Source organism: Pygoscelis adeliae, unplaced genomic scaffold (assembly GCF_000699105.1).
Source record: "Pygoscelis adeliae isolate BGI_AS28 unplaced genomic scaffold, ASM69910v1 Scaffold911, whole genome shotgun sequence".
Taxonomy (NCBI): domain Eukaryota; kingdom Metazoa; phylum Chordata; class Aves; order Sphenisciformes; family Spheniscidae; genus Pygoscelis; species Pygoscelis adeliae.
The window spans coordinates 175,492-203,486 of NW_008824016.1; the positions used below are offsets into that span (position 1 = coordinate 175,492).

The following is a 27,995-nucleotide window of genomic DNA, read 5'->3' on the forward strand; positions in this document are numbered from 1 at the left end:
CCGTGAAGCGCTGGTGTGCCAGAGGACAAAAGCAGCCTGTGCGTAACACACCCTCTTCAGGACCAGGGACTTCACAGCCACTTGTCAAGAATGGACGAGCTGTGTGATCATGGTTGCTTTAAAAGGAAAAACAATTTTGAGAAACCTTTATTAATTCCAGTTAAATGAAAATCCTGACTTTGTGCATATGGGCTGTAGGTTACTCTCTTGTTCAGATAGGAATATATCTTGAAGGAGAGAGCATGTGGCCCATGCTTGCGTTTCATCTGGTGTGCACTACACAAGCCGTTCTTGTGTCTTATCTGCATTTCTTCATGCCGTAGTATTCCCTAACCTAGCTAAGTCAAAAGAATTTATCTCAGATCCGAATTTTCATTACGTAGCCCCTGATTTTGGATTTTGTCAGACTTAGTGAAACAAGCACTTTCCATTTTAGTCTGCCATAAGGTATTCAAGACTTCTTCACAAAATGGGAGAAACTAATAGCTTCTTACCAGGTTTCAGAGCCAAGGCTGTGCATATCAGGTAACAAACTGTAAACAGTTGTAGTCCAAACACTTCTTTTTTTTTTTGTTCTGCTAATGTTCATGTACTTATTAGTTAGAAATTCTGATGTTTTCCCTTTTCTCTTCAGATGACACTGGCTGTCCTAGTAGCCAGTCAGTATCTCCAGTTAAGACTCCTTCTGATGCTGGAAACAGTCCAATCAGTTTTTGCACTGGCAGCGATGGAGAGTTCTCCAGGAAGAAATTCAGTCCAGGGACAATGAGCGAAGGGAACCCGCAGCTGGCTCGATATAAGAAGGAGACAAAGACAAGCCTGGTAAAGCCCGGTGAGTATAGTATAGTTCCTTTCATTTCTTTAATTACACTCTCTAATTGACTAGTACATCTACAGGTGTCTAGATGCATTGTGTTGCGCTGCCTGTGATACAACGAATGCTGACAGTAAATAAAAAAAAAAGTTGGGTTCTTTCTATGGAGCCACCTGCAAGATTTGAAAACACTATCGGTATTAGCTTTTTCACGGAAATATAATTAATTGACATCTTCAGTTTCTTTTATGAGGTTGGATGGTTATGTCAAATAACAACTGAAATGGATTTTATCCTATCTCATGGTAATTGCACACATATTTCACTGGCCAAAGATAAATGACTCTTACTATTGAAGCAAAGAATTATAGTCTTTTGATGTTGTTAGATTTATTGTTAGATCCTGCCTAAAGTTTATGCTGCCAGGCTGTGATAGCTCTGGGGATACAACATGTCAAACCAAAGCAAGATAACAGGCAGCCTACGTGTGGGAGTTAGGCAGATGTAGATCCATACTGCATTGGCTGAATCAAGAGCATGTCTCCCATTACCTCAGGCTAATGGGCCTCCTCAGACCACCAACTAAATCAGCACCTGCTTGTCGCACATCCAAGATTAAATATCCTGGTGTGTCCTTGGCTGCTGTAATTTTAATCAGTAGATATAAAATATTTTTGTGATTCATGTACAGGCAGCTCTTGATTACAAATGGTCAGGACATTTGTGCTGTTATTTAATTGATCACGGAGACAGAGAGGGTGTTTTGACCCTGTGCAGAGCAGCTGCAGAACTGATGTGGTTTATGAGCTCAGGTACCTCCTGGCTATACTGTTTCCAGAGTCATTTCACCTCTGGAAGCAATTTAGGTACTTTCACGAGGAGCCAGCTCAGATTTACCAGCAGCATGTTTAATCCAGAAACAGTAGAGAATTTGTCGCAAAAACTCTTCACTGTTGGTCATTGGAAGGGCTGATTAAATCTGACTTACCACTATCCCTGCAAAGTTATTCAAGTCATTTCATAACACGGGTGTTACTTGAGGGTTCCCAGTCTCCCATTGCTCTGCATAATGGGAGATAATATTTTTTCAAGGTGTGATTTCTGCTCCATTAAATATAAAATATTTAGGAATATTTTTATTTAGGAATAAAATAAAAGGAATCTAATGCAGGTAGAAGGCAGTGAATACGGTATATGGCAGTCAAATCTGCAGCCATGGCTATCACAACCATTTTGTATGTGAATATGGATGTAGCTTAGCAAAATGTGGATAAAGAATTTTGAAAGTGGTTTTTTTCTGCTGAAGAGTCTTGTACACATGGGAAAAGAGTTATGCATTTTTTTTCAATGTTACTTTGTTGTTTTTGATTATTACACTTAAATTGACCTATAATATCAAGCTATTAGCCTTTTGCAGTAATAGTCAGAAGTAATCTTCATTTTGGTTGATGGTATTATTTCAAATCTTTGAATAGACTTAGTTTAGGTGTTTAAAAACTATGATTTTTAAACAGTGTTTCTTTCAGATATTAGGCTTAAGTAATTATTTGACTTATGGTTGCCTGTGTCTCCTTTCTTATCTCCATCACCGCTAAATTCTTTTGAATTTCCTGAGCAATTTCAGCAAAATTTGAAAAAGAGTACAAGAATCAGTAAGGTTACAAGAATGTAAGTTGAAAGGCTGAGAGGGGGAAACAAAGGCAATCTGAGTAGAATTTTAATATGCTTCAGGTGGAAGAAAAGTCAACACAGAGGAGTCAAAAGCAACCTGCTTTATTAGTTCACTGCTTATGGAGCTGCCTTTAATGCTATTCTTTGGGCAGACGGATGTACTGACATCCTTGTATATTTATTTGAAGCTCTCATTTGTTATCTTGCAGCTTCCTCATAACATGGCTTTGTTCTTGTAGGTGGGCCATTTTCTGTAGCCATCAGTACTTTTGCACTGATTGATCTCTAAGGTTGGAAAACTTGCCTCTACAGTTCAAGCATATCGCTCCTAGGATCCATCAAAATCCTCAGAGCAGGAACTGGGTCTGATTTACAGAGTACTTCTAAGATCCTCCTGCCAAATATCTCACAGCTTTATAGTGGAAAGTTGTCAAAAACCACATCGTAGTCAGTGTGTGAGCTGACACAGGTGAGGGACATTCCTGACATGGAGAGCATGCCAGGGGACAGCTAGGGTTCATTTTCCTCACTGTTGGCCACAGGGGTTAATGTAATTCTCTCCCATTGCTACCTCTCGGCTTCAGGTGGATCCAGTGCCCTCCCCACGACCTACTTGCACATGAATTTCTGGTGGCTCAGTTGGGAAGGTCTAGCCCTCGTGCAAAGAGGAGGCATCATCACATAGCAAAACACACAGGGAATAACAGGGGAGCAGTAGAAGGGAAGTAGGACCTGGGAGGAGAATAACAGCAACGTGTCCTTGTCGTACGTAACATAGTTCTGCGTACAGCTGGATACCTCAAACTACAGCACAAAAAGAGTTGTGCATAATATCTTTCTCTCTACCAAAAGCCCTTACTGATTTATGGAGATAATCTCTACTTTTTATTTATCTGAAATGTCTTGCGATAATGACTACATAGCAGGAGCCAGACATGAGAGACAAAAATCCAGCCTACTACTATCTTTTACAGACTCTGTCCTGCGCTACATTTTTGTAGGCAAGTACATCAATCAGTGTGCACCTTCAAAACGCCTGTAATTTTGCTGAAAATTTATCTGTTTCCAGGATTGTTTTCTTGGAACATGCTGAATCTCAGAAGTAACACTCACACAAATATTTAGATAATTCAGGAAGTGTCAGAGGGGGATCGCACTGAGAATGAACCCTGGGACTTTTTTTTAGGCTGTTCCCAAGCTCCAATGCTTTTCTCCTACTTTAGCAACATCACTTCATCTTTCTTTTCTATACTTCAAAATACGAAATACGACATAGGTTTTTTTTCTCTAACAGCCTAAGGCATTGTTATGTGGATCTAATTCATCTTCAGCTCTTGAATTATTAGCAAACTGGATTCGGATATCATTCATAATTTATGTTGCTTGCATAGCAAGCCATACTTAATCCTGGAATGCATTATCACTGCATCTTGCTAAAGCTCTGAAAGATTTATAATCATGAAGATGTTATTCATTTGGGATAGTTGGTAATAGTTTTTATTGTGCATTAAATCTGAGTCACAGCAGTGTTATAGGTGAATTTGGCTTAAAATCAGTGTCTGCGTTCCCAGGAAAGGATAGAGAGGACAGGTACCTTAGGGAAGGTATAAAACATCCACTCCAGGAGGAAGTTACAAGCCTTTTAATTTTAGGATTTTAGAAGTTGTGCCCTCTTTTGGGTGTGATTCATTTATGCAATTTTAAAAGAATAGAAAATGTGTTGCAGAAAATGGCCTCGCAAAAAGGCACAAAAAGCTTAATTAACACTGGTCCTAGTTTTGTATTAAGATGCTGTGCTGAATCCTACAGTTTCAGTAATGAATAAACAGGAGCATAAACACTTCTACATATTCACATTCTTGGTGTGCTGCTCCTGCAAAGATCCATCCAGAATTCCTGCAACTCATGTACACATCTTGTTAAGAATAATGGGAACTGTTTTGCTTTCTTTGACAGTCTTTCTCATCTTTTTTTTTTTTAATTCCATACGAATGCTTAGTGCAGGGATTCAAAATCTGGATCTGCAAGCTGCAAAGTACTGATAAACTTAAAAAGACGTGGATAAACAAAGGAATCTTGGGCAAGAGATGTGTCAATAACTTTTAAAAGGCTTGCATGTTTAAAATAACAAAAAGCTGTACTTCCATTTAAGTGTCTGTGAGCATCAGAATTCAAGAAGGGCACCTGATCAGCTGACTGTGTTCAGTGTTTCTGGCAAAAGTTCTGGTCTTTACTTTCTTGCTTTAGGTGTCATGGGCACGCTTGGGGCAGTTTACTGAATGAGCTGAGGTTACTGTTGGAGCTGTCTCTTAGGGCCCATGGAATTCCTGAAGTCTCACGTGAAATTATTAAGATAAAACATGGAGACATTAAGCACCACTGCATGAAAGGAGACCTAGGTTAGCCACACAGTTAGGGTCAGCTCCCGAAACCTGTAAAGACTGGCTGTCCATCATTCACAGCTCAGTTCAGTATTAAGCATTCCCCATAGCAGCAGACTGTACAAAAAAGTTATTCTTTTTCACTGCTGATAAAACATTTGGCCATCTATTACTTCATCTGGGTAAACCAGTAACATTTTGGATTATATGGCAGTTGAACTGCAATGGATTGTATTTCAAGAAGGGTGGTCATTGAGAACTCAGGCGTTAAAACTTCGGTCTGTTCAAATTAATGAGCAAATCTCAGAGGCTTTCACCACATAGAGCACCTACGTTTGTTGGACAATAGGCAATGAGCAGAAATTAAGGAACGTGAAATTCCATATGAACACAAGAAAATGCTTTTTTTTACTGTGACAGTGGTCAGACACTGGCACAAGTTGCCTAGAGAAGTTGTGGGTGGAGTTTCCATCCATGGAGATACTCAAAACTCAGCTAGACACAGTCCCGGTCAGCCTGCTTCAGCTAGACTTGCTTGAGCAGTGAGTTGGACTAGGTGGTCACAAGAGGTCCCTTCCACCCCCAGCGACTGTGATTCTGTGTTGTCCAAGCCTTTTTTCCTTTAAATAGCGCATCACCCAGATCTGTAGTTAAGTAGTTGCAAGGCACAATTCGTGCTTTTCCTGCCCGATCTTTCACGCCTGTGTACTACCATTTCACTTACAATGAGTTCATAGAAATGAAAGAGTAAAAAAAGTAACTTTTAACAATCACCATTCAATTAAAAATGTCATTTAACTTTGAGCCACAGTAAGTAACGTTGTACTCAAGCATGTGTTGCCAGTATGATCTTCTCTACTTTCTTGATTGTGAATGTGTCAAGTCACGAGTGAATGAGAAGGGATGTCCCCGTCTGAACACATTAATCTTTGAAGGCTTTAGGACTACTAGGAGTTTTAGGAGAGACAGGTGGAGTGGACTGCATTGGACTTAAATTGGTTGTGAGTACAGTGTAGGTGCGGGTGCTTTTTTAATCAGCGTTGGAGCTGATGATAGTTAACAAAAAGGAGGCAAGGGGAATGACCCTGGGCATTTGGGAATATTACAGTTAGAGCTAAATAAGCCAAACAGATTAGATAGAAAATGCAGGTGTTAGCTGAAAATTATGCCTAGCTGTTAAAAATGTCTAGCTGTTAAAACATAATGCTCTTCCTCCTGATTTTTTTTTATTGTCCTGTGTGTGCGAATTAGATTCCCAGGACAGCAAATGTCCAGGAACTTATTCCTGGGGGAACCCTGTGCAAGCAAAGAGTAGTCACTAGTTAATCCATTAATGTAAAATTAGCAGATAAGTTTATCCATATTGCTGCTCTACTTCCATATGTGTCTGTATTCTAAAGGCAGTCACTTCGGTTATTTTAAAAAGAAAACATTATAGCTCTGATTTAGGTTATATGACTGACATCTGGCTGTATGATTTTACAGATCTTTGTTCAGCTCACTCCCTTTCTTCAGTATGACAGTGTGGGAATAATAGTGTCTGACTGACATATATGTATGTATGTGCTTCACTTGGAAAGCAGATGAGTTGGTGCGTAAGTTCAGCGAGAGGATTGTCTTAGAGGTAACTCTGGAAATATACTTCACTCTCAAGAGCTTCGCCTTTCTGATTGCAGAAGGATGCAATGATAGGACTTTGTTTTATCTTGGGAAGGCTGATAAAATATTAGAAAGACATTTTTTACTGGTGCATTTATCCAAGGATATTGTATCTTGTATTTGCATGGCTTTTGTTCATTCTCTGTACCAAATTTCTGCAAGCAGTGGGAAAAATAATAGAACTGTTGTCCCCGTTGTTCAGGAACAACGGTACAGAATACAAAAACCAAGTTACAGAATGTGCTAACTTGAATAGATCCTATGGCATGCAAAGAGATTCATTGTTCTTTATAACTACTAGTTGGTACTTCTACCTTTTCTGTTGAAATACTTTTTTAAAATACTGCTGGTGCACTATGTATTCTAACACAAAGACACACTGCTTGGTTGTTTAAAAAAAACAGACAACAGAAAACCTGTATTTGGAGATAGCAATCTGCCTTGACTGATCCCTAAAATGAATTGGTGTGCTTCATTTTAAAAGCAGAATCACACAACAGTGAGAGCGATGAGAAGACTGGTGACCTCAGTGTAATGTGTCTCTCTTTCTGCTGTGACTTATTTAGCAGTACTTTATAACCCACATTCCAAGCCTGCACCTTTTCTGAGGGAGGGATAAATAAGAACAAGGGTATGTCAAAGAAGATTTAACCCGGTTACAAATGCAGGATTTGATCAGGGTACACCATGCTCCCATCCTGCAATCAGTCATAACCTTACTCGTGCAGTGAAGGTGGGAAGACTCGTGTTTCCATTGCTGGGAATATTCATATAGTTAAATACGTGGTTGGTGTCAAGTGCATGCGAATGCTGAAATTAGGAAATGAGCTGCACCTGATTCAGTGTAGTTTAAACAACTGGTCGTAGAACAAAAATAAGTTCTGTAGATGGATCGAGTGAAGTAAGTTGATAACAAATGATGGAGCATCTTGCCTGTGACCATAAGTTGTCCATATTTTTTTTTGTGCCTCCTTAAAGTATTTGAATTAATAATACGCAGTCTCCTGATGTGGCCTTGTTTATTGACAAGTGCAAAGCATAAATTCTGTGAGGGGTGCAGGGGAGCTTGCAAGTGAAAAGCCCAGGTTGCCTGAGTAACTTAAACCAGATGAGGATGGCTTTAACTTGAGCATTAGGTTTTTAAGCAACTCGATATTTGGCAAAGAGCAGATACACAGTGGTCAGTTACATGTGCTTCTGGAAGGCTTTCCATCTGCTTTTTAAAACATCACCTTGGCAATAAAATGGGAGGAAGCACTTGAGCATGTGTCATCTTTCTCAGATGTAAGCACATGGTTCAAATACTTCACTTCTGTCCCACAGCTGATAGCAACCAATGTAACCATCCTGACATTCAAATCCAACGGTACGCAACGTGTATTTCCTGTGCAGTTTTAATGTCACTCTTCTCCCTTTCTTATATGTGCACGTCATAATTTCATTTGGGACAATAAAGTTTCTGAGATCTTTTCTAACCCAGGGTCTAACAAATACAGTTGTGGCAGTTTTCGACACTACTCCTCTTTCTGATTTGCTTTTGCTCTTCTTCCTTCACCTTTCATTTTGGGCCTATACAAAATAGCTACCGCTGATTTTTTTAAATAAAAGTGTTTCCAGATAATAATTCTGTATGCACTGAGCCCTCCTGCATATTTTACTGATGGGATCCACTTTAATTTCACGTCTGTTGCTATGGAGCTGTGTAGATTTGCTTACTTGACCTGCCAGCACAGGGAGTTATTAAAGACTCAGTTGCCATGGGTACCGGAGGACCGGGGTGTGCTTTGCAGGGGGATGAACATGCACATCCCACCCTCTAGGAGCGAGGATGCCATGTCGGGGTTCAAGCCCGTGCTATCCTCAAAGCTTGCGCCCTAGAGTTGAGCATGGAGGGGCGTCGCCCTGCGAAGGTTTGGTGCGTTGTAGCAGTCGGTGCTGTGAGGTCTGGAAGGCAACCGGCGCCGTGAAGTCTGGTGGATGGCGGTGGGGTGGAAGTTGCTGTTGGGGGATCTGTCATTTGCATAGCCCCGCCCTCCCCCTGCATATTTCAGAGTGTCTGGGTTGCCGTGGCAATTTTGGAATGCTCCCTCCCAGCTGGGTCAACAGACCCAGCACAGCCAGTAGATTCCGTTGGAGCTCCTCTGTCTGGCATAAGTCCCTTGGTATTTGTGATCCAGACGAGGTGACATTTGAATCTACAGGTCTCCTTAGACAACCTTCACGAGCTGTGGGCTGCAGATGGGGACTGGCTCTCTTTCTCTGGTCCAGTGACTGGTCCCATTGCTCACAGGAGGCGGAACAGCTTTAACAGGTGAATCTTCCATTTCCCTTCTTCGGGGGGTTACGGGAGCTGTTTCGGAGGTGAGGGAGATGTGAATTCACGGTCTTGAGCCAAGTTAGATAGAGCAGAGATGGCCTGTAATTTATCTGACCTCAATTCCGTGTCTGTAATGTAGTTGTAATTGTCTCCGCCTGTACAACTGCACTAAGTCCTGTTTTGTTTTAAAGGAGATAAAACGAATAAAATCAGTGAATCTCGTGTGCAGTCTTTCTGACCAGATACCTAAGCGTTTACTTTAGGATAAGATAAATAGTACCTTGAACTCACTGGTTATACTGACTAACTCCCCGTTGACTAAAAATGGGACCGAGGTTGGCTCGGACATAGGTGTCTACATTAGAGACATCCACGTTTAGTCAGATGAATCCCACTCCGTCTCCTGTGTTCCTCATCAAGGTTTCTGACAACTCTGCTGTTAGCCCTTGTTGAAGCCAAGTACAGTCTCTGTCTCTTTTATTTCTGTTGTTTTTTTTTTTAGCAGGAAGGTCAGTCTTAGACATTCAGTTGCGGAAGAAAGTTTGTGTTTGAAGATCACACATGGATCTTCAAGTAGGTCTAATTAGATGCCTTCTCCTCTTCTGTTCATCCCTGACAAGCTTAGGCACTCTCTGTTTGTCCTGTTTCTGAGGACCGCTGCCCAAGGTGCCTAGCATTGCACAGGGAAATTCTGTTATCTCATTTTGCACCATGAATTTGCAGGAATGAAGTATTTTTGGGACGTAAGCTAACTAAATCACAGTGAAGTGAAAAAAGTGCTCTGTAACTTCCGAGAGATAATACTGGAATGTAATCGGAATATAAATATTTTGAGCAAAAGGTGCTTAGAAAGTTAGGTAAAAATTATTAGCATAGCGCTATTTTTTTAGTTTGGATTTATTTTAGATTTAAACTTTGAATTTAAACAAATTTGCTTGAATTGATGTGGAGAACTTTCAAAAAGCCAAGTATTTCTTTCAAGCAAGAATAAGCAAAGTAGCAGCTACAAAGAGTGTTTCGGCTTTAAAGTGTTTCATATTTTTGAACCCAAATCTACAGTTCCTGTTAAATTAAAGTGGCGTAGAAAAACAATCTTTTAGTTCTGTGTCACAAATTTTATGATCCACTCCCTTCTAAAAAATTATTTTAGATCTTGCTTAGTAGAGACATGGGCAATTAGTGGTTGAGCTGTGGCCTCTCAAGACATGTATCTCTCTTTGTTCAGATGACTCTCGGGCTGCGGCAAGCACCCAAATGTCACAGCGAAAATGAAGGATCCAAAAAAGAAGCCAGCAAGTTGCAAAGGAGGAACTGGCAAGTAAAAGGTGAAAGCCTGAGTCCCAGCTGTCCTAGATAATGGCCTGCCCAGCTGTGGGCTGGTGGCACAGGCCACCTGCAATTCAGGGTCTTGGGCACAAATCTTCTGCAGTTAGGTACTTATCTCCTTCCTCACAAAGAAAAAATAAATAAATAAAAGGAGATCCCCGTTACTTAGTTCAGTAAAGGGAAAAGAAACTTGTATTTAGATCTGTTTGTGCCACTTCTGGAGGATGGACTTGAGCACAGAGGAGAAGAGTGCCCTAATACAAGGTTGCTGGGCAGGCTGAGGGGATGCAGGGAGTCTGCTCCCAGGGAAGCTGTTCCACTTCACATAATTTAGTAACTCTTCTGTTGGGGGTTTGAAGCCGAGTTCCCAGCAGACACACTATAACTGCTTTCTCTCTCTCTCTCTGGCCCATTAATTGTCCCGATATGGCTCCAGATGTACAGAAAGTGGGACACCCACCGTTAAAGGGAGATTCTCATCTGAGGATGCCTGCAACCTCGAGCTTAGCGTCGTGCTTGGTCCATTTGAGAGCCACGGCTCAAACTGCAAATCGGAGTGAGTAGGGGATGCAAATATGGGACTTTTGCAGGGAGCACCCGGGCCACTGGACAGGATGAGACCTGTGCCGGCCAATTCATCTTTTAGCTCCAAACGCCTTTTGATAGAGCTGCAGGTCTCCTGGGGATTGTGGGGACGTGCTCCTGCGTCTGGAAGAGATGGCTGAGTGCTTGGCGTAAGAAGGGCACTGGGATTTAGAGGTCAGAGTTGAGGCGGGTTTGGAGGATGGCAATAGCTGTGGTCTTTAGTCAAAACAATTTCTTTTTGTATATTCAAGCAGGTTTTTTTTCTCTCCTCTGCTAATCCAGAGTGGAATATGAGCCAAAAAAGAGAAACCGATGCTATACACACTGCGCACTCTTAAGTATTTGTTTTAAAATGTGTGTGAGGTCAAGCTAGAACATGCTTTGCAATTTGTGTATTTACTGCAGTGAATTTTCTGCTCCTTCTGGCTGTTTTCTGTGGTTTTCAGCCCGCTTCACCTCCACAGAAAGAAATACTGTGCACACGAAAGTGGCCATTATGAAACTTCCCTTAGGAGATTTTTTTTCTCTGCTCTGCTTTTAAATTACAATCTGTATTATTCATGCCAATGTTTAAAATAGCTTTCTGATTCCCCGGTTAAAGTATTCTTAATCTACTCCAGCTACATTTTACTATGCACAACTCCCACCAACCATCAGTTTTTATTTCAAGTCATTTTTCATGAAATAACACGCATCGCAGCCAGAATCCTGTGTTGCTGTTACATGGTTTTCTTTACAGTTTTCCGGCTGTATTCCTTCTCCCCGTGATAAACAGTGTTGCCAATATTTCTTTTTATCTTAGAATGCACAAATTGCATTCTGTGAATCTCCCTTCATAAACAGTGCCCTGTAATCCTGTTACCATTATTGTTGACCTTTTTTGGAATTCCTCCAGGTTATTAATGCCTTTTTAATGAGAATCCTGGGATTTAAACTGTTTTCTGAGCAACGTTTACTCAAGAATTGATAGATTATTTCCTTTTCTATTTTCCCTTACATCCCCTGTTTCTTTTTTTGTCTGACATCTTATTATGTTCAACATGGAGCTATGCAAATAACTGATTTGGGAGTTTGCTGCCAAATCAAAATATTAAAGAAAACCTTTGTTTCAGACTGAACAAAGATGATATTCAATCTAAAATATTTAGAATGTTTGGGGACATTTTTTAATGTTTTTACCCCCTTTTTAAAAGAAAAAAGAAACTTGACAGTTTTCAAAATTAAGGCATCATTTCAAACAAAGTAGAAAATTCTGGTTTTTCATTTTCTGGCCATGTTTGACTTCAAATCATAAATAGTTTCAATGTTCTCTGAACTTTGTTTTTTGGTGACCAAATTACTACCTAAAAGTTTTTGTTTCCCTCAGAGTGATTACTTTAAATACTTTTTGAGCAGTATTGAGTGGATATGTCTATATATTCCTTGTGTTTATATATCTGTATTTGTACACAGGCTTGGAAAGCTAAGGGAATGTCTTTATTTTAGTCATGCAAATCTCTCTTATTTGATTTCACTTTGGTATAAAGACATCGGGTAAGTTGGTGGTTACTGCATAAACAACTAAGCAGGTCTTTGCAGATAGCGGTGGCATTTTGAACACTTGGCCTGTTTAAGCAGTGGTCTTTTACTTGCTTTTATGTACCTAGATATCTAAATCCTGGTGAAGCCGTGTTTTAGGTGCCTTCACTATGTTTTGGTTCTTACTTGAAGTTACGATTCTGAGCTCAGGAAGAGCCTAGGAGAAGGGAGAAATGCACGTCCAGTCCCTGTTCCAATAAATAAACCAAAATTAAAAAACATTAAATAAAACCCAGCAGCCGGAAGAGCAACTAGATAAGAGGTTGCCCAACTTTGCCCAAACCTTTAGATTGTAGAGCTTAGTTTTCTCAGGTGTGTTGGGTGCAGGTGGTGGGTAGGGTCTCCTGATGGAGGTGGGAGCTGTGGGAAATTCAGGCCTGTTTGGATTCCGCCATGTAGCAGGGGGTAATGAAGACAGGCATCCTAAAAGGGGTGGATTTACGGAGGAGATGGAGAGGGGCACGATAAGCTGCAAGGACGGGAACCCCATCTCCTCATCCAGTTCTTACTGCTGGCTGCAGTACGTGTTCCTGGTGGTGTGATGGGGAGATGTTGTACAGCCTCCTCCCAGTTCAAAGCTAAATCTGGCCCTGCCAATCCCAGGTGGATCATTTCCCCAGTAAAGCAGACAGCAGAGAGCTTTCCTTGGGCCGCTTTTGTGTGGACCCTGATGTATTTGGTGTAGTGTGAAACACCCACCCCGGTCTTTAGACAGGAGACAGGCACCGAGCTGTTGAGTGATTTTAATGCCGACCCGCTTCTAGCCTGCCCAGAAACAAGAGTTTCACACAGCTGAGAAGCTTTTCTTACTGAGACCAACGGGAGGTATCTACCGAGTGAGGTGGCAGATAGGGAGGGCGCCACTTCCAAAATTCCCCCCGGGAATTGGGGACCTGGCATCCTTTCATAAATCCACCTTCCAGACACTGCAAGCTGGACATCGCTTCCCCAAGGAGCTTGAAGTGTATCGCCTTTAATGTGACATAACAAAATAGTAAACCTATTTTATAATAGCGTATTTTATATATACCGTTACATAAAATGTATTTAAAGGAAATGAAAGTTCTGCAGGGTTTGTTTCATATTTTATTAGTATTACAAGCCTTTTCTTGCTTCAACACTGAGGCACTTCATTACAGGTCTCTATTCCTCCCTTCTGAAATTCTGTACGTAATAGGAAGCTGTTGGCTTTCGAAATCCAGGCAGGCTGTGACTGTTTGCTAGAATTGGCAGAATACAGTGTGACCACAAACCCTCAAGGATTAATAAGCTGAAAAAACACAGGCTTCTTGTCTGTCATTTGTGCTTCTTGATGATAAGAGTGCTATTGGGGAAAAAAAGCAGCAAAAGGCAGCAGTCATAACTTGAAATGCATTGCCCTCAGACCTACCTTGGCTTTATAACTGTAAAAAATATAGTTTAGGCAACCAATCAATATACTTGGGTAGGGTTTTACTGTTCTTTTCAATAGATGACACTTGAATTCTATTACTTCTTTGTAATCATTTCAACGCGTGCATTACAGTAAATATTTGATTAGCTTATGACAAATTTTGCTTTTCATCCTGGGACTGCAGGGTTGTTTAGTTCGTTACCTCCCAGATACGAAACACTCGTTCCAGTGTTTCTCTCTTCCCTGTTGAAAACATGTCAGACTGATTTAAAATGTTTTATGCACATCATAATGAAAACCGTATGTCTTATATTAAAGGTGACTGTGCAAAAGCTTTCAGCTGAATCAGGTTTCGCATGTGATTTCATGCATTTGCATATATGCTGTGAACGTGTGCCTGCACAGTTAATGGCTGTGCACCAGCCAGCCTCTCTCCTCCTTGTTGTGCATGGGAACCAGATTTAGGAGATGTGTTGAAGAGGTCTCTGAAAGCCCTTTGTTAAACTTCTGCCACCAACGTGATGGGAGGGCTGGGATGTTTTCCCAGTCTGTGATGGAGTTCGCTCCCTTTCTATGTACTGCTAAGTCATCCCTGCCAAAGATGACATTTTCCAGCTCCTAAAAATACTTCTGACCAGCCTTTCCATTTCCCTTCAAGCAGACCAAATAGTACTGCCAGGTATATGAAAAATCTCCTGAGGTGACACTACATGCTTGCTTATAAAAGATACTTGTCCGTAGGTGGATTTACATATACATTTTATAAAACTGTCATACGCAAGTTGAATATCATGTTATACAACTATCAGTGTATTTTTTGAACATCCAGTCTCAATGTTTCTATTGAGGTTGGTGTAGCAAAGTAGCATCCTTCCGTCTCTGATCCAAAGAGCCTTTTTGCTTGAACAGGAAGATAAAGTTCCCCAGGCTGTTCCCTTCTGCTCTGTGAACATATGTTCCCTCTGACAAAGGTCATTTCAGGCTGAGAAGAGAAAATTTATGGGAGCCATTTTTAAGATGTTGTCAGAATAGCTCAAACTATGTGCATATAGAAGCACAAAAAATAATTAGGTCAGGCTGATTTCTGTATGAAGAATCTCCTTAAGATACGTAAATCAGAAAAAATAACTAACTTGCAATGCTCTTTGTCTGTTCCAGCATCCGCTTGTGGCTGCTGTACAAGTCCATGAATTAAAAACAATTAAGAAAAACACAAGCCCAGATCATAGCGATACGCAGAATATACATGATGGCTCTCAGCCAATATCAGTAATTAGTTTGTAGTGACTGTGTTTTTAGAGAAGAGCTTGATTGATTGTGGTTTCACAGCATACACAAGTCACATTCTGTATTCATTTTGAGATCTGCAGTGCTTATAATTTGCATTAATGTAGTTCAGATTACTACCAGAACTACAGTATTTAGATGAGGTCAGAAAACTGCTTAATGAAATAAATTTTGATTATTTGATAACAAACTTTCTTCCAAAGTAAGAAGAGTAAGCAAGCAAAATGAGCAGAAATCGATATAAATAATTAGTTCAGATCACACAACCAGCAGTCTGAATTGAGGAGATCATTTGTAAAATGGAGTTTAGGTCCAAACGCGAGGAAGCAGGGTCTGTGTTGCAGTTCTTCCCCAAAGTCTTCTGTCTGGTTTTGAGCTGGAAGTCTCCTCCCCCAGCAGGTTTGAACAATTTATGGAGAGTCACACTGCAAGTTTTGCTCTGCATCCCCTCTGACTGTATCTTTGCCAGCTGCCCAAGTTACCAGCTGTTACTGCACTGTGCAATCAGCTGAAACATGATTAACATCTGTCTGATGAGGGAGCACTGGCAAGCAGTCGGGTGGATGTCCACTGAAGAGGGGGGAGTGATGGCTTCATTGGCCAGTGCAGTGGGGTAAGGGAGGGGATGCCTGTTGGTACCCTTAGGATTGACCATGCCAGGCATTGCTGGGCCCAGCTTCTCACCATCATTCTGGGAGTGCAACTCACAAATCTGAGCTCAATGACTAAACTGCATATAAAATCAGAGGGGTTGGTTAGGTACTAAAATCCAAGATGCACAGCAGAGAGCATGCCAGGCAGGAGCACACCTCCACCAGTCCACAGGAGATGCCAGAAAGGAGTGCCCATCTCCCAGACTTAGCCACCTACTTGTAGTCCTGAGTGTGCCCACGTGCGTGCCTCGGATTCACTCTGAACCTCTCTACTGGAATGAGACCACCTCTGTGAGTGCAGGCAACCAGCACGTTTCATTCCTTTGAAATATGGACAGCGCTAGTGCTAACATGCCGTTTTGTGTCAAGCTGAGCAGTTAGAGCTCGGGGAAAAGATCTGAGTTCAGTGCCCTCCTTAGACTAAAGGAGTTTAAATCCATACCTCTCATAAGAGTTCCTGAACCACTGCGACCTACTGGGCGTCCTCAGCTTCCTCGACTGACTCCAGACCTCAGGGTAGTGGAGGGTATGAGACTTGGGCAGAGGTAGAGATGTGGGAGCAGCTTGTGTCACCCAAAGATTAGAGCAGTCCACACGGAGGAGAGTTTTGTGTCCTGTTCCTTGCTCCCAGGATTATATCTGCTTTTACCCAGTTACCGTTTGGTGTGAAAGATAATGTCCAAGGTAAGAGTCTATTACATATAGTAATAGTAAGTCAAATAAGTCAGAGGCCAGGGACTGGAACCAAAACCCGCTGTCAGCTATGGGCTTGACACTGTGAATCCGGTACATTTCCCACTAGGAGACTTTGCCCTCAAAATGGGTCATTTTTAAGGGTGTTATCTGAAGAAAAGCCTGAAATGCTAAAGCAAGACTTCATCACTTCTTTGCAGCTTTTTTTTCTTACATTTGTCAGTGCATGTGAGCAGTGTGGTTTTCTTTCCTAGATTGCTTGTGGTGTACAAAAACAATCTTGCAGGAACAACCCCATATTAAAGAGGAAAGAAGCAGCATTAGTGTTTCCTGGAAATATACTGCTTATGCTGTTAAAGATTGGAAATAGCAATGTAGCTGTGAGTTAAAGGTTTCAAGATAAATTAAACCAAATCTCTTAAAAATACAGGTCCTTTCAATACTGGGTTTTACAACTGAATTCTCTCTACTTTTCCAGCTGCTTCTAATGGCTTAAAAGGAATTTTTTACGCAGTCAGGCCCTATCTCTTCCCCTGGGGTCTCTAAATAAAGCTGTCTACAGAGACAGCGTGCCACTTACTCCTCTAGTTGCTGCACCGGAGTGGTGAACATATATGCATATTTTCATCTCTCTGCCGTTTAACAGGATGCTTTTGAAGGCAAGGAAGCTCAGCAAATTTAAGTGCTTTACATTTTGAGGACAAACTGTCTCTGCCAGCACTGTTTTATTTACAGCTCTGTTTCACTGGGTGACTATATGCAAAATCTAGCATCAAGAGTGATATATATATATAAAAAGAGGTCATGTTTATAGAGTCAGAAGATAGGTAAGCTCTGTGGTTTATATACGTTGGCAGCTATGAAACAATGGTGAAGTTGCAAATAGGAAAGACTTACACAAACAGACTAAATTTTAATAAGCCCATATGCATCCTGAGCTTTGGGAATCCAGTTCTGCTGCTCAGCTATCAGTGTTCCTGCCACAGATATTACTTGAACTTTTTCCTTTTTTCCATATTTTAGTCTTACTATTTAGATAGCAAATGGACAATAAAATGCATGCAAGAAAGTCTGAGCTTTATTCTTATAGAAGGAAAAAGATTAAATGCTAAAATACAAGCAAAATTTTAATATCAATGCCAGAAGACCATACAACAAGGTATCCAACCATCTGTAATGGCTAGAAATAGCAGACTGGGATGCCATACTCCAGGCGTGCATGTGGGGTTATTGTGTGACTCTGTATAAGAAATGTATATACTGTCTCTATATACTTATATACATACATGACGTGGTATTTCTGTGCTTGCATACTGTCCCAGTAGGCTCAATATACCTAATCTGTTCTACCTGTAAAAGCTGTGAATGTAATGTGTGGTACAGTCACCGTACTGTGTCATTATCCTTGCGCTATGACTGAGGCAGTGCAGAGAGCAGAGTTAAAGGTGGGGCTTTTCTACGCCCAAAATGGAGGCGCGGTGGCTGCACTGCACGAGTGGGATAAACACGCACCAGTGCCAGCTGGAGGCATACCGGCCCTTGCAGAGGCAGCTCTTTCTCCCTATCCTCAATCCTGCCCTGAAATTTGTAATTTTATCACATGCAGGATGGGACATTTGCCCTTGAGTAATTAGTAGGAGGTTTCCCAGTTGATTCGCGTGCTGCAGCAGGGCGGCGTTAGCTCCCTGAGCTGTGGTCCCCGACCCACGGCGCAGATGAGCACACGTGTCTGCCGGGCCGTCGCCGCCCTCTCTGCCTCTGCCTGGGTTGTGCCTGCCTGCGCTGCCTGCACTCCTCATCACGGGCGGCGCAGCACGCAGTCGCGGGGTTGCAGGCTCCCTTCTCCTCTCCTCCGTGTCAGCTGGAGCTAGGTGACTGTCGTGGTGCTGTCAGGGCTGCAAGGAGGCTAAAAGGCAGCGCAAGGCGTGATGCTGTCTGCAGCACGCTCTTAGCTCAGTGCCGTTGCCCATGGAACAGTAAAGTGCAGGGAGGGTGCTAGATGCTGCATGATTTCACTCCTGCTTCTCAGATACCCATTCCAGGCAAGGAGCAATCCTGGAAAATGTTACAGTACTTTGTTGGCCAACCTTGTGTTGTTTTTCCTATTGCACAGAGCAGTACACAGCTCCGCTCCTGTGGTGTGGGTGTGCTGCTGCTTGGAGCCTGCTGCGAGGCAGGGGGAGGCCGGAGCGATGGGCCTCCCAGCATCGAATGTCGTACGTGCGGCACGAGCGTTTCCATCAGAGCGTATTCCTGAGTTGGCTCGCCTGCCGGCAGGCTGTTAGTGTTGTGATGTTGAGTGGCTGCGGTGGAAGAACATGTATGAATGAATTTCGAATGAGATACCGCTGAAGCCAGCGGCTCAACATGTGGTGTCTTTTGCAGGAAAGGGTGGGTAAGACAGTCCTCTTAGGCAAGGAAGTCTCACATCAGGGCAAAACAAGTGTTATGGCCAGTTAGGACATAATAATATGTTTTTGAGAAATGTCAACCTCTTTCATGGTTAACGCTGAATCGGCAGGCTGTCCTGGAGCTTACATGTGTGAGCTTTTGCAATCACATTGTCACAGCGACAAAAATGGTCAACAGGGGTCCTTAGGGAGCTGTCAGCCTGGAGAACAGCGTTAGGAGACATGAGAGGCCGTGTTCAGCTCCTGCCTGTATTGCTGCTAGGCAAGGAGTTTCACCTCTTTGTTAAGACATTTGTAATAAAGAAGTCACATTTACCCAGGAGAATATGTTGCAATTGGTATTATATGGATAGATGCCATGTTATTTTGCTTAGAGATGTCTATCAAATGGGTGAAAATATTTTTTAAAGTCTCCTAGTAACATTGCTGTTGAGCTCTGCTACACGCAGAGCTGGCTTGAGCGTAACTACCACACTTGGAACAGATACTAGCAGTGACCCCTTTAATTTACAAAATGTTCTCGAAGATCCTATAAATAGCCACATGCCTAATTTTAAGCATAAGTAGTCTCCTGTGCTCAGTGTTAACCTTGTGTGTAGCTGTTATCAGCACAGGGGTCAGAAAGGGTAATTCGTGCTTTGCAGACACAGTTCCTGGTCTCAGACGCAGTTCAGTCTTTCAGAAAGCTCAGCCTTCGAGGTGGTTGCGTCTTCAGGCTCTGCTGACTCTTGTCGGCAGTGCCTAGCTCGGCAGCCCTTCCCAGCACTGCGCTCCAAGCCAGGCGGGTCAGGGAGAGGCTATTATTAAGCCTTGCTTCTTCGAAATGCTTTCGATAGTGAGATCTGATTATGGTGTGGTCTACTTAACCGGAGATGAGCCTCAGCTAGGGCTCCTGCTCTCTCTGCCGCAGCCAGGACTTGGCTTTGAAAGCTGTTGGCATCTTGCAAGGGCAAGAATGTTTTGGGGGCCAGAACACCGGAGGTATGAAATCTATGTGGTGTGTTTACTTGTTCGGGTCTTGCTTGGAAAAGTAGATTTGGGAGTAGCGTGATACCGAGACAGTATTTGGTATCTTAGTCTCATAGATGGGAGTGTTTTGTTTATCAGGAAAACTCTGTTGCAGCTTTGGACTTCATGTCCCATGGTCATTTTGCTTCCCCAAGGAGAGGGTCACTGACATCTGCATCTGTAGATGTGATATAAATACTCTGTGAAACAAAGAAGCTTTGCTGCTCTCCCTCCCTCCCTCCCTCCCCTTGCAAACTTGCCCGCAGTTCTGATCTGGTTACAGCTGTGGTGACTCGGGTCTGGTTATCAGGGGTGTTGTACTGGGTGTGGAGTTTGTTAGAAGTGATGAAGCTGGGTCTCTGGGATACCCTTTTGAAGAGCTAAGCTTTGCATTTGAGCACTTTGAAATTGGGCTGAGGAATATTCTGGGCTGGGCTGAACCAGAGCCACAGAGAAATGGGGGCTGGTCTCAGACCTGGTGAGGTTGGGAAAGTATTGGGTTAAATCCGAACACGTCTGATCCTAAGACCAGTTGCTAAGAGTTGCCGGATGGTAAGGATGGTTGCTGGATGTCTCATCCTCTTTAAGGCTGTGAAGACAGGCTCTGACAAGGCCTTTTCCCAGTCTCAGGTATTCAGGGGTGGAAGATGTGCCCATCACCATCAGCTGTGCGAAGGATTTAAGAGAGATTGTGCACTTGAAGGTTTATCTGCTGCGGCGGGGATGATGGTAGCTGCAGCTGCATCTCCCCCTCGTGGAAAAGATAGCAAAAATGGGATTTGTGGTAAGTCTGCAGCCGCTGGCCAGGGGTGTCTGTGCGTGGGATGGCACCCAGAAATTCTCAGGTGAGAGATGCTCCCCCTGACCGGCTGCCTAAAGGATGTTGAAAAGTTATTTCCATCCCCTTGGATAAAGTCACCATCCATTATTGTGGCTCTGCAGCATGAGACCTGGATATGGCTTGGGATATTTGCCACTTGAGTGACAGACTGACAAAAATCCTAACTTTAGGGTGGGTTTTTTTCCGGATGATAAAACTTTCTTAGTACATCTACCTACTACTGACCTTAGCAAAATGAGAGCAGTTTTCCTTGTATATGTCAGAGCTTGAGAAATAAAAGCTGTCATCCACAGAAAGTAAGTAATCAGATAGATGGCTTAGCACCCGAGAAGCACTTGAGAGCCACACGTGATTAGTGGGTTATTTTAAGGCTATTAGAACTGCCTTACCATGCTTCTGTGCCACATGAAAACCTGCAAACCTGTGTACGTATATATATGCATATACCCTGTTAGCCTATACACATTTATACATATATACATGTATGTGTACATCATCTCAGAAACCAAAATAGAAGCAGCTTTCCTCCCAGCAAGTAGTATTTTTGTATGGTTTAAAGCAAGAGAAATCTCCAGCTACAGTTGCGTGCTCTTAATCACTGTGTTCCTGAAGGAGCCATGTGAGCAGCCTCATTCATCTATTGATGGCTGTGAGAAAGCAAACAGGTTGTCACAACAAATGTTCCTAGCCGAGTCCTAAAATGGCTTCTGTGGTGTGAGGGTTTTGTGTCCAAATGCTTTTTTTCTGCTCCTGTTGAAGTGCCAGTTCTGAAGAAATGTTGAAAATCTGGAACAAATCCAGCGCTTGTCCTCAGGGATGTTTGAAAATTCATGCAACTTCTAAAATTCACACAGGACAGACAAAGGAAGGATGCTTGTGATTCATTGTTATTTTGAAAACAGTCTTTGAGTTATAATTTCCATCATGTTTTCACTCTTCCCTTTTCCTTTCCAGGGAGTGAAGCCGATTTTAGCTCTTCAAGCAGCACGGGCAGTATTTCAGCGCCTGAAGTCCATATGTCTGCTGCTGGAAGCAAAAGATCTTCTTTTTCTCGCAAGTAAGCAAAGCAATTTTTCCTGAATATTGCAAGTGTTGCTCATGCAAAGATAGACTACTGTGTAAGGTCTTGCAGCTAATACATACAATACCAGTATTGTGAGTTTTAAAACATTTTGGGTAACACTTTGCTCTCGGGCAGCACTTGCACTGATGAGAACTGTGATATGAGAAAGAAAAAAAAATTGCTGTATTTGGAGCACAAAAATTGTCAATATGCCAGATCAGCTGACTGCTATTTTTTTGTTGTTTATTCATAACAAGTATGGGAGAGACAATCAGGTAAGGCAGAAAAGGCATTGGCTGGAATGGAGGAGCAAACAACTGGGTGTATGTTAGTTAACAGAAGTACTTCTAACCAGTTAACCTTAACCTTTTGATCTTATCACTTTGTTTTCTCTCTGTAATAAATTGTCAGCATGTACCTTTCCAGATCATGACTTTATTTTTTGTAAGAAGAAGTAGACAATATTGCCGTTGACGCTTTTTTTCTTAAATACCCTTGCCCAACCTTTATATAACTAAAACTATATGCAGATAAAAAAAATTATCATAGTCATTTACTTAAATGGACCTTTCATGAAAGATTTCTGTAAGGTTTCTCCCTATCATGTGGGAACTGCAAATCTAGACAGCTTGCGAATACGGGGGCGTTTGGATGGAGCAGCGGACGTTGTGCTCTGCCCACGCAGTCCCTGCTGGTTACGTTTTTTGGAGAAGGAGGAAAGAGTTCAAATTGACAGGACTGGTTTCCTGCCCTTTGTGGAAGAGCTGGCAGGGAGGCTGGGACCGGCAGCAGGATACCCGTATGCTTAAGTCACGCAGACATCTCCAAGGTCGCAGTGTGCCCCAGTGTACAGAGATCAGCAGAATGATGACACTTAATGAGCAGCTTCCTATCTGTATCATGAGACTGTTAGAACAATAAACATTACTTAAGCACTCTCTAGATTAAATCTAACAAGTAAAGGTACTGGCTGTGGGGAAGAAAACAGTACTAAGTATAATATGAAGCCCTAAAATCACCTTACTTTCAGGAAGATTGTGTATCATTTAATGTATTATTGTGTATTTAAATATAACTTTAAAGTAGAGCATACGCACCTACTTAATTGGACAGAAGTCCTCTGTAACAAGGCTCCTTCAAATGCATTGATGTGTTATGCACAGTCTGTGCAAATTCTGTCTTACACAAGAGTTGATGCTGTACTGTACAAAGTGGAAAGAGATGTCTCCTTTGCAATATATTCTTTTTTAACTGCTTGACTTAACTCACTATGAAACATTTCAGTGTTGCCACAAACCACAGTCCTGCACTTCATTGTAAAATAATTATAAAATCACCCAAACCGCAGCAGTGTGATGAAGGTTTGCAGCAGCCACTCAACCATCTGTTCCTTATAAACTGTTCCATTTTCAGAGAAGGGAGGAAACCAAGTCAGACAATTTTAAGAAGAGATTTTGCTTCATAATTCTGCGGTATTTAAGTTTTTATGTTCAAGCCTTCTCTTTTGCTGGCTGGATATGCCTTTTTCCATATTTTTTGAAACCTGCCCTTTCATTACAGTTTAGAAGAACAACTTCCATGGGAGGGTGAAGGTAGCAGTGTAGTAGTGCAGGAAGGCAAACCAAGTGAGCAAGCGAGGAACGCACCTCGGGAAGCTGACCTCAGAGCTCCCCAGCCCCTTGGCAGCTATCAGGCAGTACGAATACCAATTGCTTTCAAGCACACACAGTTGACCATCAGGTTATTTAATAAAGAGTGGGAAAAGGAAGGTAGATATGTATGAGAGAAACTGGAAGGAAGAAAGAAAAGGCCGTGCTTTCCTTTGTCTATTTTAATACCATTTCAGCCTGCTCTCAGCGGGGTTCAAACTACATCTAAGCAAATGAATAGCTGACAATGACAGCTGAAGCACCCAGTATGCCAAAGGCAGAAAAGAACAGTGGCTCAAACAAAATCTGTTTTCACTGCACGCTGTGATCCCTCGGGCTGCTTGCTGAGGAGCATGAAAGCAGTCTTACAGCAAACCTCCAGGGTTGGGCATCTCTCCGCAAGCCTGGCCGGGGAAAGCTGAAACACGGTTCTTTTGGCACTAGTCCAGGCTGCAGTCCTCTCATTACTTAATGGACTCAGAGGTTCAGGGAACGTGGACGATCTGATGGAGTCACTGGGAACCGTGCTATCCACAGAGAAATGTGAAAATGGCCGAGGTTTACCTAGATCACGTAATTCAGACTGAGAGCCCCACAGTCAGTGAAAGAATGTGCAGCGGCTGATGACTTCAGGACTTTCTTCCCAGCTACTCACAGTTATCTATCTGGTTTAGTGTTCAGACAGCTTTGTGTGTAAAATAAGACACATAATGGGTTGCATGACAAGGATAATCCAATATGCTTTAACCATTTTGGTTCCCCTCCAGTCGTGGCCCTTATGGTCGGAATAATGGATCCTTGTCCTACAAGTCCGGAGCCAGCCCACCTGCTTCCCGTGAAAAGGACCCTTTGTCAACATTGTGCAAAAACCAGCTGAGTCCTGCTAACATCCATCAGAGTTACAGGGCTTCTTCAGCCAGCAGCAGCAACTCAGGCTCATACAAAGGAAGCGACAGCAGCCCAGTGATGAGGCAAGTCTTTATTTCAGCATCCTGGTGTTCAGTGCACTGACTTACCTTCCCTGCACTGTAACGCGGGATCAGCTGTCTGAGCTGCCGAGCAGGTCACCTTGCTCCTCAGCATATGTGTGACTCCTCATGTTAGTGGCTCGGCAGTCAACAGGGTGCTCCATCCCATGTAAAAGCTTTATTGTTTCAGCACTGTAAAATTCATGGTTACTTTTAGTCAAAGCCCTCTGTAGCTGGTTTTTGTTCCAAGGCGGGCTCCTTCATGTGGTTTCATGAAGGTTCTTTCACATAAGGGTCCTTTCGCTTTGGAGAGAGTTGGGTGGGGTAGTATAAAAAACATTATAGACTGGGGTGAAAATTCACCCTGCCCAGCCTTAGGCACCTCCCTAAGGAGTGCAGTGTCCTGTGCAGGAAAGAAAATGGATACCTGCCAGAGCATGAGACACATACTGCAGAGAAGAAATTGCCACCATGATGCTGCTGTTTCCCTCTCTCCCTTTCAGGCAACTCAAGAGCCAAGCGTGTCAGGTACACACCTAAAGCTAGATAGGGTGAATCTAGGTTTCAGGGTGCTGAGCTTCATAACTTGCGTGTGGAGCTGAACTCAGTCCGTACGCTACCTCACCTGGCCGTGTCTACAGCTGGGTGCCCTTGCCAGTGGCCCGGCTGCCTGCTCTTGGGCACACCACCCATTTCAGGTGAGGGGATGGCTAGGTATTTTAAAGTTAAATGTCTCATTTGATGTAATGGCACTGAAACCAAGTACAGTAAATAGCAAATTTTGCACTATAGCCACAAATCAGCCATTTCCTCAAATACTTTGATTTGCCAGAGGGAGTCACTTGTGCGGACACTGAGGAGCCCCAAATGAGTCAAGCGTAGACTCAGCTTTGTATCAGTCAATGGGATGTTTTTCTTTTTGCCAGGACTAAAGAACTGTAGGAGTGATGTTATGTGATGGTTTGTTTTTTTCTTCTTTTCAGGCGATCAGGGAGATACAATTCTTGCGGTGACAATCAGAGCATTAAGCTACAAAATCCAGAGCAGTATTTGACTCCTCTGCAGCAGAAAGAAGTTACAGTACGGCATTTGAAAACAAAGCTGAAGGAATCTGAGAGCAAACTTAAAGAAAGGTATATTTCACTTCAGAAATCAGTTAGAAAGATTTATTCAGGAGCATTTAGGGGTGGGAATGCTGAACATTTTTAATCATTTCTTGACCACATAAAGCTTTCATTAAGAAATTTGAAATATGATCAGTCTGATTAGGTTGTTTTCAGGTATTTCAGGTTTCATAGTGTGCTCAGGATATACATACCATGCAGTTTAGTTATGAATATGGCTGTCTCTCTCCCTTTTTTGAACTTTCCCAACAGAATATTTTTAAAGGATAATTTTTTACCAGTCTGATTTAGCATTGACACCTTTTTTGCATAAAACAGGTTCTACCTGCCAGCATGTATTACCTTAGTCTCCTGTTCTACCTCATTCAGTGAAATATGACTACAAATGTCCCTCTTCTCCCCTGATGAAAGAAAAGCTCTGACACAAACCAGTGTGCCCACTTGTGTTTTTGTCGCTTAGACATTGACTTTTTCACAATAGCCCTTTGTACGGATGCTGAGCAAAGAAGTGACAATGTGCATTACACAGCAATAGATGTTGTCTCTTTTACTAAAACCGCCCTGAGAGCTGGCTCTCCAGCACACACATCCCAAGCAGGCACAAAGGGCCGTTTGAGTCAAGAGTAGAGTAGAGGCAGAGTCCCAGGGACCTCGTGGTCCAGCCTGGGATAGCCTGACCTCTGCATCTGTGAGGGCTGGATCTCATGTAGGGGCCCCCACTCCCCACTTGCTGGCAAGTGAAGGCAGCAGCCTCTAGCTCCACGCGGGGCAAAGCAAGCTAGGTGCCTGCAGCCCCGAGCCGTCTTGCTGTCTGAGGCCAGTGTTGGCTCTGGCTGTACGTGACGAGCTGCTGGCAGGCACGGGGGACACATCCAAGCAGCTGTTTCTCATTTCCTCCAGGGTGGGTGAGGCTGTAGGTGAGATGTTAAGAGTTGTACTGGTTGGACCTAACCTAGAGGCCACCACTTGCACCTCAAAATGTCTGGGATCATGGCATAGCCCACAAGGCTGCTGGCTGTGTTGGTGCAAGGTTGGTGACTCCAGTTAGCAATCAGCCAGCGTGTCATGGCAGACGGCTTACATTTCTGCCAGCTCTCTCAGAGATGGCAGCAAATGGTGCATGGAGGAATTTGCTTCCTTCTTGGAGCATCTCTGCAGCATAGCCATCCCAGTGCGGTGGAGCCTCACGATGACTCTTTAACTGACCAGTCAGCAGAAGTGTTACAACATTTTTATTTTGCTACAGGGAAACAGAAATAGAAGAGCTCAAAGCTCAGCTGGGACGAATGAGGGAAGACTGGATTGAAGAAGAGTGTAATCGTGTGGAGGCAGAGCTGGCCTTAAAGGAAGCAAGAAGCAAAATTAAACAACTCAAGCAGGTTATTGAAACCATGAAAAACAGCTTGGCTGAGAAAGACAAAAAAATTCAGAAATACTTCATAGACATAAACATTCAAAACAAGAAACTGGAATCTTTGCTGCATAGCATGGAGATGGCTCAGAACAGCTCTGTGAGGGATGAGCAGTGCCTGGAATACACGTGTGACTCGGAGGGGAAGCCATTAGTCTTGTGTGCCATGATGCCAGACAGCCTTATCACAGAGGACCAAGCTCTGGAGGAGGTGGCAGATAATGGGCTGCTTCTTAATGAGGACGCAGCTAACGGGACTGATTCATCTGAAGGGAGTTTGACCACCACAACATCTGAGTTTAGTGATCCAGCTCCTTCCAGTTCTGCTTTGAATGAAGAGATGCTTGAAAATGTTCTGGATGAAAAACTAACTCCTCCCCAGGAGGAGGAGAAGAGCAGCAGCGTGATGGTGGAACAGGCCATCCAGACTGACGTGGTGCCATATACCCTAGATGTGGAGCAGCTCATTCAAAACATCTTTAGAGCTCAAGATGCCTGTCCTCTAAGCCCACCTTCTTCACTGAAGGAATTGGGTGAATTTTCTCCTGGAAGCTTCAGCGATTCTGGTATCATAGTGGACTTAACTCCAAGTGATCCAAACTCTGCCATCCTTTTGTCTCCTATGGAGTCTCCGTGCAGGAAGGTGGAGCATGGAGTTAATGAAAACCGTTTCATGAAAGAACTTGATTTTACAGAACCTCATGATGATGAAGCCTTTGGGTATGTCAATACTTTCACTCAGTCAGGAATAAAGAGGAGATACTGGAGCAGCAGTCCCCTCAGAGATGTTCTGGCTGTAGCAGCCCCTCTTGTACCAACTATCATGTGGGCTTTCAGTACTCAAAGAGGAGGAACAGATCCCATTTACAATATTGGAGCATTGCTTCGTGGTTGCTGCCTGGTGGCCCTGCACTCTTTACGCCGTACACCCTTCAATATCAAAAACTAAAGGCTACTCTGTCCCTGGGCACCAACCGGCTGAGGCAAAGAGAAAGAGGGATGAGATAGATCATAAAAAGTTATTATATATTCTGGCAGAGTCCATCATTTTGCTTTTGACTATTTGATTTGCACTATAAATCAGTTTGAAAACATGTTCCTTGTTTCAAAATGAAAAAGCTGAACCCTGTAGTTCCACAAGATGTTTATAACTGGTGTTTTTA

At 42.9% G+C, this 27,995-nt stretch overlaps 1 protein-coding gene across 3 annotated transcripts; it reads left to right on the top strand.

The window, feature by feature from the left end:
- The first annotated feature begins 811 nt into the window (after positions 1-811).
- SYBU (syntabulin (syntaxin-interacting)) lies at positions 812-27,950 on the top strand. 3 transcript variants are annotated; one of them, XM_009327112.1, is made up of 7 exons: positions 812-832; positions 9,348-9,415; positions 10,068-10,167; positions 21,572-21,674; positions 24,097-24,300; positions 25,281-25,430; positions 26,668-27,950. In XM_009327112.1, the coding sequence occupies exons 2-7, from the start codon at positions 9,404-9,406 to the stop codon at positions 27,779-27,781; spliced, it is 1,683 nt and encodes a 560-aa protein (XP_009325387.1). In that variant the 5' UTR covers positions 812-832; positions 9,348-9,403; the 3' UTR covers positions 27,782-27,950. The 3 variants fall into 3 exon arrangements, with proteins under 3 accessions (XP_009325387.1, XP_009325380.1, XP_009325394.1); XM_009327105.1 differs by lacking the exons at positions 812-832; positions 9,348-9,415; positions 10,068-10,167 and adding an exon at positions 20,075-20,560; XM_009327119.1 differs by lacking the exons at positions 812-832; positions 9,348-9,415; positions 10,068-10,167; positions 24,097-24,300 and adding an exon at positions 20,075-20,560.
- Positions 27,951-27,995: the final 45 nt, after the last annotated feature.